The 17,600-nt window shown below is 38.9% G+C and overlaps 1 protein-coding gene across 6 annotated transcripts in view; it reads left to right on the top strand.

Moving 5' to 3' along the window:
- Positions 1–17,600, top strand: part of FMNL1 (formin like 1) — a 1,099,995-nt gene that overhangs the window by 1,037,896 nt on the left and 44,499 nt on the right. For 4 of the 6 annotated variants that reach the window (XM_044055136.1, XM_044055138.1, XM_044055134.1 and 1 more), the window contains 2 exons: positions 6,173–6,274; positions 9,459–9,582. In XM_044055136.1, coding sequence (XP_043911071.1) covers positions 6,173–6,274; positions 9,459–9,582 — 226 coding nt within the window. Of the gene's footprint in view, positions 1–6,172; positions 6,275–9,458; positions 9,583–11,104; positions 11,216–17,600 lie in introns of all 6 variants that reach the window. The other 2 variants (XM_044055139.1, XM_044055135.1) reach the window with 1 other exon arrangement.

Genomic DNA, 17,600 nt, shown 5'->3' with positions numbered 1-17,600 from the left:
AAGACCAGTCAGGAGGAGAAGGTTACCACACACACTATAGACCCAGTCTCACATAGTACCATCACAACCTCAAATCATACACATAAACACACAAAGACATACTCGGCTCTGATCAAAAATCTACCAAAACAGCAGAGGCCACCAAAGCAGACACCCAAACAACCACCACCTCAGAACACAACACCTGCAACACATAGACCTCACAGTCAGAGTGTTAAACAGTCACAGCCCTTAAGGCCAAACACAATGCCAGACACACTAGTCATTGGTGACTCCATAGTCAGACACACTGACGTCCCGCTCACCAGACTGAGTAAGGAGAAGGTCACAGTAAGCTGCCTGTTGGGCGCTAGAATCCGCCACATAACGCAAGCACTCAGGTCTCTCAACAGCAGGTACAAATACGACTCAGTCATTGTCCACGCTGGTGTAAACGACCTGAGACGTACCTCCTTGGACTACATGAAAAGAGACATTGAGGAGCTCTCTGATTATGTAGCCCAGGCAGGTATGACCCTGACCTTGAGCAGTATCCTACCTTCACCAAGAATGATACCACAATACAGAGATAAGATGATCAGCTTTAACAATTGGCTTAAACTCTGGTGTCATTCAAAGGGGATCCAATGTCTGTCTGCCTGGGATGACATGCTGGACAAGCCACGCTGCTCAAGGGACGGCTTGCACCTGTCACCCTGGGATTCGGATATTGGCAAAGGCTCTTGCCACCCCATAGTGCCTTTTTAGGCAAGGCTCAAATTCTAAACCTACCACCCTAGAACACAAAAAGGAAAAAACTAAGGGTAATGCTGCTCAATGCCAGAAGTCTAAATCTCAAAATGCACGCACTCGAGGTCCTTCTCAGTATGGAGAACATCGATGTCTGTGCAGTGACAGAAACCTGGTTCAAGGCTCCTGAGAGCACCCCAGCACTATCAGGTTTTACCTCTTATCATGCGTCCCGCCCCCAAAATCCGGACAATACCAAGAAAGGAGGGGGGGGTATCCATATTCATCAAAGACACCCACACCTCAAGACTGGTGGCAACGCACGATGCATCGGAGACCATCCAGGTGCAATTAACCATAGGCAAGACTGCTCTGCAAATTGTAGCATGTTACAGGCCACCCTCACAAACTCAGGAACCTCACATGGCCTTCCTGAAAACACTAGAGGGATAAATGTATCACCAAACACCATCATACTAGGTGACTTCAATTATCCTAATATAGACTGGGAACACTACTCAAGCCCAAACACCCTAGCCCAAAAGTTCCTGGAATTCATAAACTCAAATGCCATGGAACAACTAGTCACCATCCCCACAAGAGGAGAAAACATACTTGATCTCATCATCACGAACATGGGAGCACAATGTTCAACACCGGAAGTATACCCCTCACTGGTGAGATCAGATCACAAACTAATCTCGCTGGAGGTCCTCATCCCACCCCACCTGAAATAAAAAAGACCACAGTAAAGAACTTCTCGAAAGCCGACTTCACACTTCTAAAGACTAGTGTGGTCTCCTTTAAGGCCCCCGAGCCGGCGGAAAAAAGTACTCAAGCCGCTGAATCACTTACAAATGCCTTCTACCAGCACCTGCAGGACTGCATGGATAAGGCAATCCCAAGCAAAACAAAGACTCTTTGTACCAAAGGCAAGCGTCCAGTCTGGTGGACCCCAGCCATAAACAAACTCTACAACAAAAGGAGGAAGCTACTACAAGATAGAGCAAAATCCTTAAAAGGTAAGAAACCCTTGATCACTATAAGTAAAAAACTAAGAGCTCTCATAAAATCATCCAAAGCAAATTTTGAGAGAAAAATAGCTAAAGACTCAAAAGACAATCATAAGGCCTTCTTTAGCTATGTTAGAAACCTGGGAGGAAACTCCCAGATATGCTCAGAACTAGTTCAAAATGATGTGAAGATTACTGATCCTACAGACATTGCCAACATACTGGCTGACAGGTTCAGTGCAAACTTCTCCCACCTCGGACTCCCAAAAGGAAAGATATCTATACCAAGCGATTGCAGCCCCCAAACATCTCCAACGCCCAAGTGAGCACTGCCCTCTCCAAAGCAAAAGAGACAGCATCCATGGGACCTGATGGTGTCCCCGGCTGTGTGCTCCACGAACTCAACGAGGAATTAAACCCACAGCTAGGACAGCTGTTTAATCATAGTCTTACCTCTGGATACATACCCAGGAGTGGCGCACTGCAACTGTGGTCCCACTTCACAAAGGCGGTGCCTCCACCGACCCTGGAAATTACCGCCCATTAGCTTGACAAGCCTTATCTGCAAAGCCATGGAGAGGATCATAATGGACCTCATAAATAAAGACATAGGGAATTTGCAGACTTTGGATCCATCCCAGTTTGGCTTTGTCAAAGGCAGATCATGCCTTCTAAACTTGGTTGACTTTTGAAACAGTCACCAAAGCCATTGATGAGGGAAAGGCAGTCCATACAGCCTACCTCGATCTGGCGAAGGCCTTCGATACAATACCCCACTCGGGTATCATTGAAAAACTCATCAGCTTAAATGTTAACCCATACATCACAAGATGGGTTGCAAACTGGCTGAGTGACAGAACCCACAGGGTCAGAGTTGCTGGCGCCATGTCAGACTCAAAGCCTGTCACAAGTGGTGTACCACAGGGCTCAGTCCTGGGCCCACTCTTGTTTGGCATCTACTTTTCCAAGTACAAGCAAACACAGGAGGGTTATGGCTGACAAAGTTTGCAGATGACTGCAAACTGGGCCATAGTAGAAAACACATCTGACACAGATATCCTTCAGAAGGGTCTCACAGAAACGGATAACTGGTGCCAGAGCCATGGCCTAAAGTTAAATGCCAAAAAATGCATAGTCATACCCTTCGGGAAAAACAAGGTTACCCCTAGCTACCAAATAGGTGGCAATCCACTGAGCACTGAAGAAGTTATCAGGGACCTGGGGACCCAGGTTGATAGTAGTCTGTCATTCGACACCCATGTAGCTAAAGTAGTTAGGAAGACCTTCTACATTGCCCACCTTATCATGAAGGGATTCTCATCTAGATCAAGGGAGGTCATAGTCTCCCTATACTCATCACTCATCAGACCAATGATTGAGTACAATGCCCCATTCGGAATGTATCTGACCCGACACTTGCAGCAGCTGGAGAGGCCACAAAAGTTCCTCACCAAAAGGATAAAGGGTCTCAAACATCTGTCCTATGCTGCCCGACTGAAAGAACTCCAGCTCTATTCAGTCGCCACCGCTTGCTCAGAGGTGACCTTTGCCTAACATACAAGGCCATGTCAAACCCAGATTTGATGAATATGCTTCACCTCAAAAATCTAGATCCGTCAGAGCCACAAGGGCGGGAGACTTAAACCTCGACACGGCTATTAATAGGACGTGCTGGAGGGATAGATTCATCACCCAAAGACTCCCTATGCTGTGGAATAAAATCCCGGTATATGTGAGGCAGAGCACCTCACTGGCCTTGTTCAAGAGAAATCTTGACCAATGGATGGGAGATCGCACATATACCCCAGGGATTACCTCAGTGTCACTGCTCAACAGAGGCACAGCAAAATAATGGGTATAGTTCCCCATACTAAAGGGGTGGCGTAAGCCACAAAACTATGGGCTAGGCTTGTAAATGCCCTTGGGCAGATAGCCTAGTATGAACCTATGAACCTATGAACCTATGAAGTGCTCGTGCATACACCAACAAACTACTGAAGGGCTCAATGGGGAAATGGTGTCATTTACTGCTTCTGCATATATGGTTAAACTACTGAAGGGATCCATGTGGAAATAATTGATGGTTTGATCTGTGTATTGGGGGGGGGTGTTAGAATAAATCACATTGTCCAGTTGTTATTTTTATTTAATTACATCTGATATCTGAGGTATAGTCAGTTTTTGAATGTTGGATGCAGGGGTTGACTGTGGATAAAAATGACAGACATTTTTGTCATTTGTTTAAAATAAGCATTTATTATTCTGGTTTTGCAGAAGTAGTGTGTATAATTTTTTTATACTTTCTGCAACAGTCAGACATCAGCATTGCATAGCTGTCTGTGGTGGTCTGGGCAGGATGTGTGGATGGTAACTGATCATTGTCAGAGTGTTGCACTGAGAACTGTTGTTCTATAGCTGATCATTGTCAGAGTGTTGCACTGAGAACTGTTGTCCTATGATCATTGTCAGTGTTGCACAGAGAACTGTTGTCCTATAACTGATCATTGTCAGAGTGTTGCACTGAGAACTGTTGTCCTATGATCATTGTCAGAGTGTTGCACTGAGAACTTTTGTCTTATGATCATTGTCAGTGTTGCATTGAGAACTGTTGTCCTATAAGATCATTGTCAGAGTGTTGCACTGAGAACTGTTGTCCTATGATCATTGTCAGGGTGTTGCACTGAGAACCGTTGTCCTATGATCATTGTCAGTGTTGCACAGAGAACTGTTGTCCTATAACTGATCATTGTCAGAGTGTTGCACTGAGAACTGTTGTCCTATGATCATTGTCAGAGTGTTCACTGAGAACTTTTGTCCTATGATCATTGTCAGTGTTGCATTGAGAACTGTTGTCCTGTGATCATTGTCAGGGTGTTGCACTGAGAACTGTTGTCCTATGATCATTGTCAGTGTTGCACTGAGCATTGTTGTCATATGGTCATTGTCAGAGTGTTGCACTGAGCAGTGGTGCCTTATAAAAGCACTCAGTTCCCCTATTGGGTTTTTGGTTGTTCATTCCTTCTATGTGAAGTCCTTTTTCTTTTTATGGATTCCCTTCCAGTGCTTTGATTTCTTCTCTCACACACTGAGCAATATATTAGATGCCTCAGAACATTTATTATTTTACTTTTCATCCCAATCTAAAACCAGAGTGGTACACAGAAGATAACTGCCTTTTCAGAGGGGAATGAAGGCAGGCACGATTCCCAGAAAGACTGAATATATTTACTTACTCATGATGTTTTTTTCAGGCCATCATCAAGTCATAAGTTAGTAAAAAAAAATGTAAGAAACACCTCAGTGCATCCACAACTCTTTGACTTCTGGTGTCCTAGCTGACGCTAATTGTAATACAGTTACTTCCTCCAGACTTGAAATTACAGTAGAGTCTTGGCAAGTTGCTGAGTGTTGGGGGAGGGTTAAAAAGTAAGACAATGTATGAAAAATTAAGAAAGAAGTAATCTGCCTGAATGGTGTGCCTCAAGGATGAGGGATAAATAGATGAGGGCAGTGGGGGCGTGCAAGGAAGACTATTGGGTAACTCGCAGACCCATGGAGTGTTGATTGCTGCTAGACATTTAAGGTGTATACAGTCAGTAAATTGACTAATGAGTGTATTTGTACTAAAGCAGTTTGTTCTGTGGATGAAAGTGAATGACCACATCTGTTTGATCATAGGTAATGTTATTGACCTACTGTAATACAGCCCTCCCCCTAATGTATTTGGGCTCCATATATTCATCTGCTTCCTGCAGCCTCCCCCTTGCTTTGAAGTCACCAACTTCTGTACAGAGAGCACAACACTGCTGCCAAAAGGGGTGCCCAAATACTATCTGTGTCACATCTGTGCATGTATTACTAGCACATAAGCTTTATAAACCACTTAATGAAATTATTCAAAGAATAGATATTTTCATGAAAGACCTGAGAACACTTGTTGGAATAAACATTAACTTTGAATATAATGTGTCGTACCTTTCTAGTGGAGCATATGTCACTCTGTGGCAGATAATCAGATGTGTATCATGTAGCAAATCTGGAGTACTAGTGATTTTATTTCTTGCCTTACTGAGACCTTTTATTGAGTATAATGATGTATTCTGTCTTTATAATAAAATACTGAAAACACACTTCTATACCACAAGGCTATAAAGATGTCTGATGTTACAGCCTACCCTATACTCCATAGCATAAAGCCTCCTCAGAGGATGATTTGAGATATATATATATATATATATATATATATATATATATATATATATATATATATATATATATATATATAATGGAAAGGAAGTATTGGTGGGCACTAACCAAATAATAGCATCTTATTTTATTTAATGCATAAATGCAGAACATTATGAACACCTTATAGAGGGTTGAAGCTTTTGCCAAGGCCTGATAAATTCCTCCCTGTTGTTTTCTTTCAGCAAGCAGAACATGACAATGAGATAAAGAAAAAACAGGAAGAAGCGGCCAAAGAGGGGCAGGAGTCCGAATCCGAACCCAAAGAGGAGTCATCACAAGAGAAAGTAAGACACATTCTACAAGCTCCTGAAAAAGTACTTTATCTACCGTTTTCATTGCGTGTGTGCGTGTATGTGTATGTGTGCATGCATGTGTGCGTGTGCATGTGCGTGTGTGTGCGCGCATGTGTGTGTGTGTGTGTGTGTGTGTGTGTGTGTGTGTGTGTGTGTGTGTGTGTATATGTATGTGTATGTGTATGTGCGTGTGTGTGTGTGTGTGTGTGTGCGTGTATGTGCGTGTGTGTGCGCGCATGTGTGTGTGTGTGTGTGTGTGTGTGTATGTGTGTGTGCATGTATATGTGTGTGTGTGTGTGTGTGTGTGTGTGTGTGTGTGTGTGTGTGTGTGTGCGTGCGTGTGTGTGTGTGTATGTGTATGTGCGTGTGTGTGTGTGTGTGTGTGTGTGTGTGTGTCTATCTGTATCTGTGTGTTGCCCCAGAATTTAATGATTCTAATTCATTGCTTAGCACTCTTCATTCCTCTTATTTTGACCTTCACGTAGACTATAAGGCTGCAGCTAGAACTGTCAACCACTACAATTTTTAATTTCAACATTTTAATTGCACAAAAACACAGCTATAGCTATCACCATTATTATGTATGTTTTGTAATACTAGATTTTTACTGTGTTTTGAAATCAATAGAACCTTGTGTTAACATACTTGTTTGCATACCTGTTGAGCCTTGTAACACAGTGCGATAATATCCCTGGAAATATAAGGCTTCAGATGTGCCATTAAATAATAATCTCAGTTTTTTTCTCATTTTTCTCATTTCACTGACAGAACCCACACAGTAAAAGTAGCCGACTCCAAGTCCGACTTCAGACAAGTGATGAGTGGAGTACCACAGGGTTTGGTCCTGGGTCCTCTCCTGTTCGGCATCTACTTCTCTGAAGTGCAGGCCAACACAGAAGGTCTTTGGCTAGCAACGTTTGCAGATGACTGCAAACTGGGAGCCATAATAGAATTACCTAATGATGTAGACATTCTACAAAAGGGCCTCACAGAGACAGATGCTTGGTGTCAAAGTCATGACCTCAAGCTCAATGCCAAGAAGTGCATTGTCATCCCCTTTGTGAAAAATTCAGTATCCATGATCTACCACATAGGCGGTAGCTCACTAAATACCGAAAGTGTGATGAGAGATCTCGGGACACCGGTGGACAGTAGTCTCTCCTTTGATAATCACATCACCACAGTAGTCAGGAAATCCTTCTGCATGGCACACCTCATCACAAAAGGGTTCTCCTCTAGAAAAAAGAAGATCATTGTTCCTCTCTACTCATCCCTCATCACAACCGTTATAGAGTACAATGCCCTATTTGGCATGTATCTCACAAGACACCTACAATAATTGGAAAGGCACAGAAATACCTCACTAAGAGGATTACCAGCCTCAAACAGATGTCATACACAGACCGTTTAAAAAAACTACAGCTCTCCTCCATCATATATCACCTACTCAGAGGCGATCTCTGCCTAACATACAAAGCTATGTCAAACCCGGAGCTGTTGGACATGCTCCACTTAAAGAAATCTCAATCTCTCCAAACCACACGCCCCAGGGAATTAAACCTTGTCACCACAATAAATAGAACATGCTGGAGGGATAGATTCCTGTCCCAAAGACTTCTCATACTCTGGAAAAAACTACCCATTCATGTCAAGCAAAGCTCCTCATTGGCCCTCTTTAAGAAAAATCTTGATGACTGGATGGGAAATAGAAAATTCACCCCTGGGATCACTTCTACGGCACTGCTCAACAGGGGCACAGGAAAATAATTTTCTTGGGTGGCAAAAGCCAGGGAACCTTTTTGGCTAGGCTTATATAGGCCCCAGCACAAGTACATACAGAGACATATTACCCTTCAACTATATGCAGGGGGGCCCCACCTGCACCCCCCACACCCCCTGCTACTTAAATATATCAACTCCAAGTTTGCACTTCACTACACTAAGTGCAATCTTGGAGTTGATATATTTATGTAGCAGGGGATGTGGGGGGGCTGCAGCCCCCCACGTGGGGGTGCAGGTGGGCTTGCCCCCCTGCTTATACTTGTAAAACAGTGATATAGCTTGTGTTTTATTTCTTTCTGTATGTACTTGTACTGGAATATAGTAAGTGTTGGTATCCTGTGTGTTTTCAGGATTTTGAGTTTTCAGTATTTTGAGTTTTCAAGATTTTGAACTTTCAGGATTTTGGTCTCAGGATTTTGGTGTCCTAGATAAACTAACTCCAAGGTCATACAATATTAGGGAAAGAGCATATTCCCGACACCTGAGAATTGTGTGATCTCGCACACCTGTGTGCCATGGATTGTTTGGTTATACACATACAGAGACAGAGAGAGAGAGAGAAAGAAAGATGTAGGGCTAGATTCCAAAAGAGTTCTCTCAATGTAAGCCTGCCCTGATTCCAAAAGACTTGCTCTCACTGTAACGGGCACAGTTTGGTGTAAGGCCTATCTATAAAGAGGTTCGCACCAGGAACAAGATTCCAAAAGACTGCTTTCAGCCTCCTCTCAGTGTAAGTAGTAACTTACACTGAGAGTACATCTTTTGGAATCGGACCCATAGATAAGACAGATATTTTTTTTTTACTTTCATAAAGATATTTGCATTTGTTTTGCAAAGTTATCTTTATTATGCTTCAGGGCAAATATATTGAAAATAGTCAAAGTTATTAGTATCTGTTTAATACAGCAGATGTTATAATTTTGTAGTTTTTAATGCTCTGTGAAGTATATAACACAGTCAAATCTTCAGACTACATGAGAAAATGTAATGACTGTTATTTTAAAGACTCAGGTCAAACTTACATGTAGGGTGTTATTCACTTAATGTGTGTAAAATGACATTCAATGCATGCAGTATGTCATTACTACTTTCATGCATGAGGTAGGGAGACAGTATGTTGAAAAACGGGGGGGGGGGATTGTAAAAAAAACAGTAATTATAGGCTTATATTCATGTCAGATAATTACCCTCATCATTTTGCCAGTGTTGTGTATTTTCCGACAGACTTTAAGGCATACCCACTGCTTTACAATGTGTTATAAGTACATTTGTAATCTCTGATATGCAAGCCTTTTTGTTGGTCTCCACAGACATATTTGATAGAGGTGATAATGAAGACAGCCGTGCTCAGCATCCTCAACATTGATCAATATTTTGTTTCCTTGCATTGCAGGCTGCTGCTGCAAAAGCCAAGCGTCCACAAGTTGACTTCATTGCAGAGCTAAAGAAAAGGCAACAGGTGAAAGAGCCTTTGATGTACGAAAGAAAAGATGGAGCAATTGAGGATATCATTACAGGTAAGTGTAGACATGAACTTAGCAGGTTCACAGGTGTTGGGTGAGCTTTTGGAATTGTACTGTTATGTTCTCCAATATAAACATGACTATCATGAAATACAGCATAGTGCTGCAGAAAAGTAACAGAGATGGTTGATGTCAAATTTGTAAACTGAATGACAATATAGCAAAAATAAGGCCTCATTACTTGAATGATAATAATACTGGGATACAAATGCATTTATTCTTCCTTTGCTGCACCTTTTAAGGGAGCGGCCAAGGATGCATTTTGTGCTCAATTGAATTCATTTTGTCTGAGGCCAGAATATGCCTACAGCTCTCTAAATGAGTACTTTCAACATAAAACTGACTAGAACTTGCTTAGAGATAAGACTTCTTACTTTAAAACAAAGAAAAAAACAATTTTTAGTTGTAAGTTGAAAAAATACTTACATTTATTATGTGCATAGGGGATAACATTTTGAAAGCTGCATACATTTTTTAAACGCAAGATGCCAGTATGTGGGGGGGGTGTATAACAACAGAAGAATATGAGGATGTTAGTACAAAACAGAATTTCTTGGCTATCTGCATGATCTTACATCTCTGTCTACCCTAACACTGTCCATGGACAAGAAGAGTTCCTGAGATGAACATAGACCATTTCAGTAGATTAAAATGATAAAACTGGATTTTTTATAAGTTTATTTTTTCTTTCAGTCTGATTTAAAACATTGACCAAGTAAACTATAGCTGTGTAAAGGCCAGACAAATATCCAAATTAAGAAAAAAATTTGAATTTCTACGAATTGGAAAATATGAAATAAACTAAAAAAACAGGCCTTGTTGACTGAGACAATCCCAGCAGAGATGTTTGTCATATGAAAGGCTTTCTCATTCAAATTAACAGGAAATTAAGTTTTCTTTTCCTGGAATGTTGGGGCTGTTATTTTCCAGTAAAAGAAAGTCCACAAAACTCAGCTTCATTTAAGTAGAGGGGGCAGTTTTAAAGAAGAACTTAATAGATTAGAGTGTAGAATGATTATAAATTAGAGGCACTTTACTTGGATGCCAATTTAACCTTACAGGAATGTATTCATGTTGAACTTTAAAATTATGCTTTTATAAAGAAATGTGTCATCTAATAAACATATAAGAAAGATTTTCAAAGTATTTATTTAATATTTTGTATAAATGATACTTTGTTTAAGCAAAATTGTTAGTAAAAGTGTTGGCAATAAAATTATTGTATGTTTAATGGGTTAATTATTTAATGGGAGCACTGGGTGTATAAATGGGATCAGGTTGCAATGTGTAACTTATTACTAGAAGGCGAAAGGCCGAGGTACCAGAATAAACCTGTTAAAGTTTTATGATCTGTGTGATGAAGCTGAGTTTTATGGTGTTACTTTTATTGCTTCTTTGCAAATGTTTATACTATGCTGTTATTTTCCAATACTGTTTATGACTGCTTAAACTACTTGCCTCTCACTACTGCAGTATCTTTTTTTCTTTGGTTTCTCTTTTTCCTCTCTCTGCTTAGCTTTGAAGACTATCCCTTTCACAGCTCGAACAGGGAAACGTTCTTCACGACTCCTGTATGACTCATCCTTCAGTGAGGATAGCCCGCCTTAATTTTCTGCACTTTGTTTAGGTAACCACCTGCGTGAACCTGCTAACTGTACCTTTTTTTCTGATTATCATAAAATATTCTCCATTCTAATAACATTTACATTCATTTTTCTTGGGGGGGGGCTGTGCAGTCTAGGTCTAGGAGGGCCTTTGCAATCAGGAATCTTCTTTCATAATCCTTGTGATTTAACTACAGCAAAATACTCATAGATCAAGAAATAAAAAAAAAAAAAAAAAAAAACAGTTGCAGAGCATGCATGTCCTTAATCTGTGTGGGCTTTGTATAGATGGTCTAGTTACCTCCCACATCCCAAAGATATGCGGTAGGTGAACTGGTGATTCTCCTAATTCCCAAAAGGTGTGCATGTGGTGTGTAAGTGAGTTTGTGTGAGCACATTTTGTGAAAAGTTGGTGCCAAACACAAGATTAATCTCACTGCCTTTTACCTATTGAGTACCAGGACAAGTTTTAGCTCTCACAACACTGAGTTAGATAGTAAGTCTATTAGGTAAGGAATGAATGAATGACTGAAGTCAAACATAGTGCAATAGCTAATATATTTAAAACTATATACCCTAATAACAATGCTGTCAGATCTAGGCAAACACCAGTAGAATGGTCATGACTCAGTACAAGCAGAGAATATAAAATTAATGCAGCAGTCTTGATTATATGAAATGAAAGGAATAACAGAGTCTGGCAACATAATAAAAATTAAAAAAGCAGGTGGTTGCTAGAAATGGTAATGAATAAAATTTGGAAGGTTTTTAATTAAGAGTTCACTGAAGAAAAACGAGGCATTTGTGACCAAAAGTACTAGTAGTTTTCTAAGAAAGTATTTGGATTCATAACTCAGGCAGATGCATAGATCATCATTTTTAAGTCAGATGGAAGTTTTCTCCCTCTCATGGCCATCTCAGTTATCCAAAGATGACAGTTGTCACCTTTTAGGGTTAAGATGGAACATGAGTGAATTATAGATCAAGAGTTCCACACAACCTCTCAGCATGCTGCTTGCTAATGTACTAAGAGTGTGAGGCAAGGATCACAGCCCAGAAATTTAAGAACACTTGTTTAACTAACCATGGAAAAATATACGCACAAAACATGGGCAAACAAGCATGTTTTATTTGAAAGAGCCCTCTTTAGTTGGTGGAACACTTCAGCGTATCAGTCTTGTATGTCATCATGGATTTTCTTTCAAACTCAAGTATGATCTGAGCATTTGTCTCCTTGGACCTGCATATACCATCCCTGCACATCTGAGGCTGAAGGGCATGCATGTCCCCAGGATCTTTACTTCTTTTTATTCACTCACACAATTCAAGCCTTCGTTTAATGTGCATGACTAGAAAATTCCTTTTACCTGATGCTTAAAAAGCAAGTGTATCCTGTTGAAAAATCATATATTGTGACCACTTACAGGACGTGACTTGAGTCTGTATCCACAGTGTAATGTTTACCTTTCTCACAAATGCCATTGCTTCAGATTTGTAATGTAGCAGTGGTGAAGACAGAAGCTCAAGGCATGCATTAATATTATTTACTTAACTTTTCTTAACAGGGTGGGTGGACAAGTCCATAGACTCTCTTCAGCAATGACCCAGGCTTGAAATAGTACAACAAAAGAGCTGTATCTGTTTTACAGTGTGTGAATTATTTACACCCAATAGTACTTTATAATGGGTGAATTAGTTTCATTCGGTACATACAATTATGAAGACGTAATGCGACAGAATGTTTACATTGAAAGAGAATTAAGGAAAGTAGAGATTTAGTTAATTTACATAAGATGAAACGAGGCAACAGATGAAGAGAAAAAAATGAGATGGTTAGATAAAGGAGGTAAAGCCCATGCCTTAATGTTTTTCAGAGATAGTTAAGGGGTGTTTTTTATTTTTTCAAAATGGGGAAATACTTGCAGATTTTTAATGCTGGGGACAATCCTTTCAACTTGTAAATGAAAAAAAAGTCTGGACAAAGCCAAAACTAACTGGAGGTCTAAGGGCCAAGATTAGGGACAGATTTCAAATATTGCTCTTATAATTTAATAAAGTTGCCAGAAAAACAAGTTTTGTATTATCATGCATTTTCTGAAGGATATGGAATCTGCAGCTCAAATGTCTGTCATTATTTAATGACATCAGTTCTCAGTGATTTGATTTGCCAGAAAACACAAAATTTATGAGGAACAGACCAAACAACATGAGGCAAAAATCTGGGCAGTTGAGAGGTATATTGAGGGGCATTCAAGACAACAAGGATTAGTAAGAGCTTATTCAGGAAAACCTACTTCTGGTGAGGCTATAACAAGGGGGGGGGGATGTGGTACAAGTGAACCTGGATCATAACAAAAAAAGTTGTACTAGTGGAGGCAGGCAGAAGTCTAGAAGAAGTTTAAATACAGTGCTAGTAAAAGGAATCTTGGTAAGGTTATGTCAGATAACTTTTTCACTTTGTGCACATAACAGTAAATCACAGCATTTGGGTTTAACCACTTCATGTGCTCCCATTAGACCGTTATGCTTTCAACAGCTGTGCCCTTTTCTTTATACTGGTCTGTACTGGTCTCACATCAATGTTCCATGAAACCTTATTTGATACTAAAAAACACTGACAGCTGGCATTGCTAGAGTTCTTCATGTGCTCTCCAAGTCCCTTCTAGCATCCGCAGGAACGTTTGTTATTCTAAACATTGTCCTTTATATAAGCACTTATTTTATTTTATTTATTTTATTTTACATTTGTTAACTGGGGGTGTCTGACTGAGACGAAAAGGCCCTTTTTCAGCAGAGGCCTGGGGAGAAAAGCTCCACAAAGAAAAATTACAGATACATTTAGTTACTTAGACATGATCAGTATACACACAAATTACAAAAGACATGTTTTTACAGTGGTATGCGGCACATCAACAGTTACAGTGGAGAGAACAAACAAAAAAATATTAATTTAAAAATATAAGTAATTAATAGATTTGTGGTGTACAGCTGAAATTTGGAACATAGGTAGAATACATACATAGTACACAGGTACAGTACAGACATTGTAGATTAGCCAGTGTTTGTGAGTAAGACTGAAAACTATTATCAAGTACTCTAGATTTAGTATGTATACCTTATCCACTTTCACTAGCCTGGGGAGCAATCAGTTATTTATTATTAAAATATTCCACAACAATACAGTTGTTTAATTACCTGTTAAGCAGTTAGATTTAAACTATGTGCAATATTCTTAGGAAGATGGAGAGGGTAGCTTTACTGTTACAATGGTCACTCCTAAAAACAGGTACTATTGTGATAAGTACATTACTCAAAATTGTACTGTCACCTATGGAGAGGGTTACTGTAATAGTAAATCATACCATTTGACTAGATTCTCAAGCAACAGGGCAATGGCTGAAATAGGACCACTGTGAATTAACTGAGTTACAAACATAATGAATAAATAAATACCGTTGGGAAGTGGAGAGTTACAGGATCGCTTATAACACAGCAGTGCTAAAACCTATTCTACTCTTAAACTCTGCCTCCAACGTCTAATATTTTGTGAGGATATGACTGTGACTATTTGGCAGCTTTGAAAACAGCTTGTATGTAAGCATTCTAAAATATGCTGTATATGTAAATGTCGTTGTATTGGAACGTGCTCATTCTAAAATATGCTGTATATGTAAATGCCATTGTATTGGAACGTGCTCATTCTAAAATATGCTGTATATGTAAATGTCGTTGTATTGGAACGTGCTCATTCTAAAATATGCTGTATATGTAAATGCCATTGTATTGGAACGTGCTCATTCTAAAATATGCTGTATATGTAAATGTTGTTGTATTGGAACGTGCTCATTCTAAAATATGGTGTATATGTAAATGTCGTTGTAGTGGAACGTGCTCATTCTAAAATATGCTGTATATGTAAATGTCGTTGTATTGGAATGTGCTCATTCTAAAATATGCTGCATATGTAAATGTTGTTGTATTGGAACGTGCTCATTCTAAAATATGCTGTATATGTAAATGTCGTTGTAGTGGAACGTGCTCATTCTAAAATATGCTGTATATGTAAATGTCGTTGTATTGGAACGTGCTCATTCTAAAATATGCTGTATATGTAAATGTCGTTGTAGTGGAACGTGCTCATTCTAAAATATGCTGTATATATAAATGTCGTTGTATTGGAACGTGCTCATTCTAAAATATGCTGTATATATAAATGTCGTTGTATTGGAACGTGCTCATTCTAAAATATGCTGTATATGTAAATGCCATTGTATTGGAACGTGCTCATTCTAAAATATGCTGTATATGTAAATGTTGTTGTATTGGAACGTGCTCATTCTAAAATATGCTGTATATATAAATGTCGTTGTAGTGGAACGTGCTCATTCTAAAATATGCTGTATATGTAAATGTCGTTGTATTGGAACGTGCTCATTCTAAAATATGCTGTATATATAAATGTTGTTGTATTGGAACGTGCTCATTCTAAAATATGCTGTATATGTAAATGTCATTGTATTGGAACGTGCTCATTCTAAAATATGCTGTATATGTAAATGTTGTTGTATTGGAACGTGCTCATTCTAAAATATGCTGTATATGTAAATGTCGTTGTATTGGAACGTGCTCATTCTAAAATATGCTGTATATATAAATGTTGTTGTATTGGAACGTGCTCATTCTAAAATATGCTGTATATGTAAATGTCATTGTATTGGAACGTGCTCATTCTAAAATATGCTGTATATGTAAATGTTGTTGTATTGGAACGTGCTCATTCTAAAATATGCTGTATATGTAAATGTCGTTGTAGTGGAACGTGCTCATTCTAAAATATGCTGTATATATAAATGTCGTTGCATTGGAACGTGCTCATTCTAAAATATGCTGTATATGTAAATGTCGTTGTATTGGAACGTGCTCATTCTAAAATATGCTGTATATATAAATGTCGTTGTATTGGAACGTGCTCATTCTAAAATATGCTGTATATATAAATGTCGTTGTATTGGAACGTGCTCATTCTAAAATATGCTGTATATGTAAATGCCATTGTATTGGAACGTGCTCATTCTAAAATATGCTGTATATGTAAATGTTGTTGTATTGGAACGTGCTCATTCTAAAATATGCTGTATATGTAAATGTCGTTGTAGTGGAACGTGCTCATTCTAAAATATGCTGTATATATAAATGTCGTTGTATTGGAACGTGCTCATTCTAAAATATGCTGTATATGTAAATGTCATTGTATTGGAACGTGCTCATTCTAAAATATGCTGTATATGTAAATGTCGTTGTATTGGAAAGTGCTCATTCTAAAATATGCTGTATATGTAAATGTCGTTGTAGTGGAACGTGCTCATTCTAAAATATGCTGTATATGTAAATGTCGTTGTATTGGAACGTGCTCATTCTAAAATATGCTGTATATGTAAATGTCGTTGTACTGGAACGTGCTCATTCTAAAATATGCTGTATATGTAAATGTCGTTGTATTGGAACGTGCTCATTCTAAAATATGCTGTATATGTAAATGTCGTTGTATTGGAACGTGCTCATTCTAAAATATGCTGTATATGTAAATGTCGTTGTATTGGAATATGCTCATTCTAAAATATGCTGTATATGTAAATGTCGTTGTATTGGAACGTGCTCATTCTAAAATATGCTGTATATGTAAATGCCATTGTAGTGGAACGTGCTCATTCTAAAATATGCTGTATATGTAAATGTCGTTGCATTGGAACGTGCTCATTCTAAAATATGCTGTATATGTAAATGTCATTGTAGTGGAACGTGCTCATTCTAAAATATGCTGTATATGTAAATGTCATTGTAGTGGAACGTGCTCATTCTAAAATATGCTGTATATGTAAATGTCGTTGCATTGGAACGTGCTCATTCTAAAATATGCTGTATATGTAAATGTCGTTGTATTGGAACGTGCTCATTCTAAAATATGCTGTATATGTAAATGTCATTGTAGTGGAACGTGCTCATTCTAAAATATGCTGTATATGTAAATGTCGTTGTACTGGAACGTGCTCATTCTAAAATATGCTGTATATGTAAATGCCGTTGCATTGGAACGTGCTCATTCTAAAATATGCTGTATATGTAAATGTCGTTGTATTGAAACGTGCTCATTCTAAAATATGCTGTATATGTAAATGTCGTTGTATTGGAACGTGCTCATTCTAAAATATGCTGTATATGTAAATGTCGTTGTATTGGAACGTGCTCCTACTGTGTCTTGCAAAAGTTTATTATTCTCGCCAAACCAAAAGGCAGTTCACTGAGCTGCCCTTTTCTTAGATGAAACAAGCAAAAAAATTATCATTTTTCCTTAATTAGTTCTCCTTCAATAATAATGCTGCCGCCTGTGAAAATCCAGCATATGTAGAT

The sequence above is a fragment of the Protopterus annectens genome, chromosome 13.part0 (assembly GCF_019279795.1).
Source record: "Protopterus annectens isolate FY-2018-M chromosome 13.part0, PAN1.0, whole genome shotgun sequence".
Classification (NCBI taxonomy): Eukaryota; Metazoa; Chordata; order Ceratodontiformes; family Protopteridae; genus Protopterus; species Protopterus annectens.
This window is presented reverse-complemented; position numbering and strand designations above follow the sequence as displayed.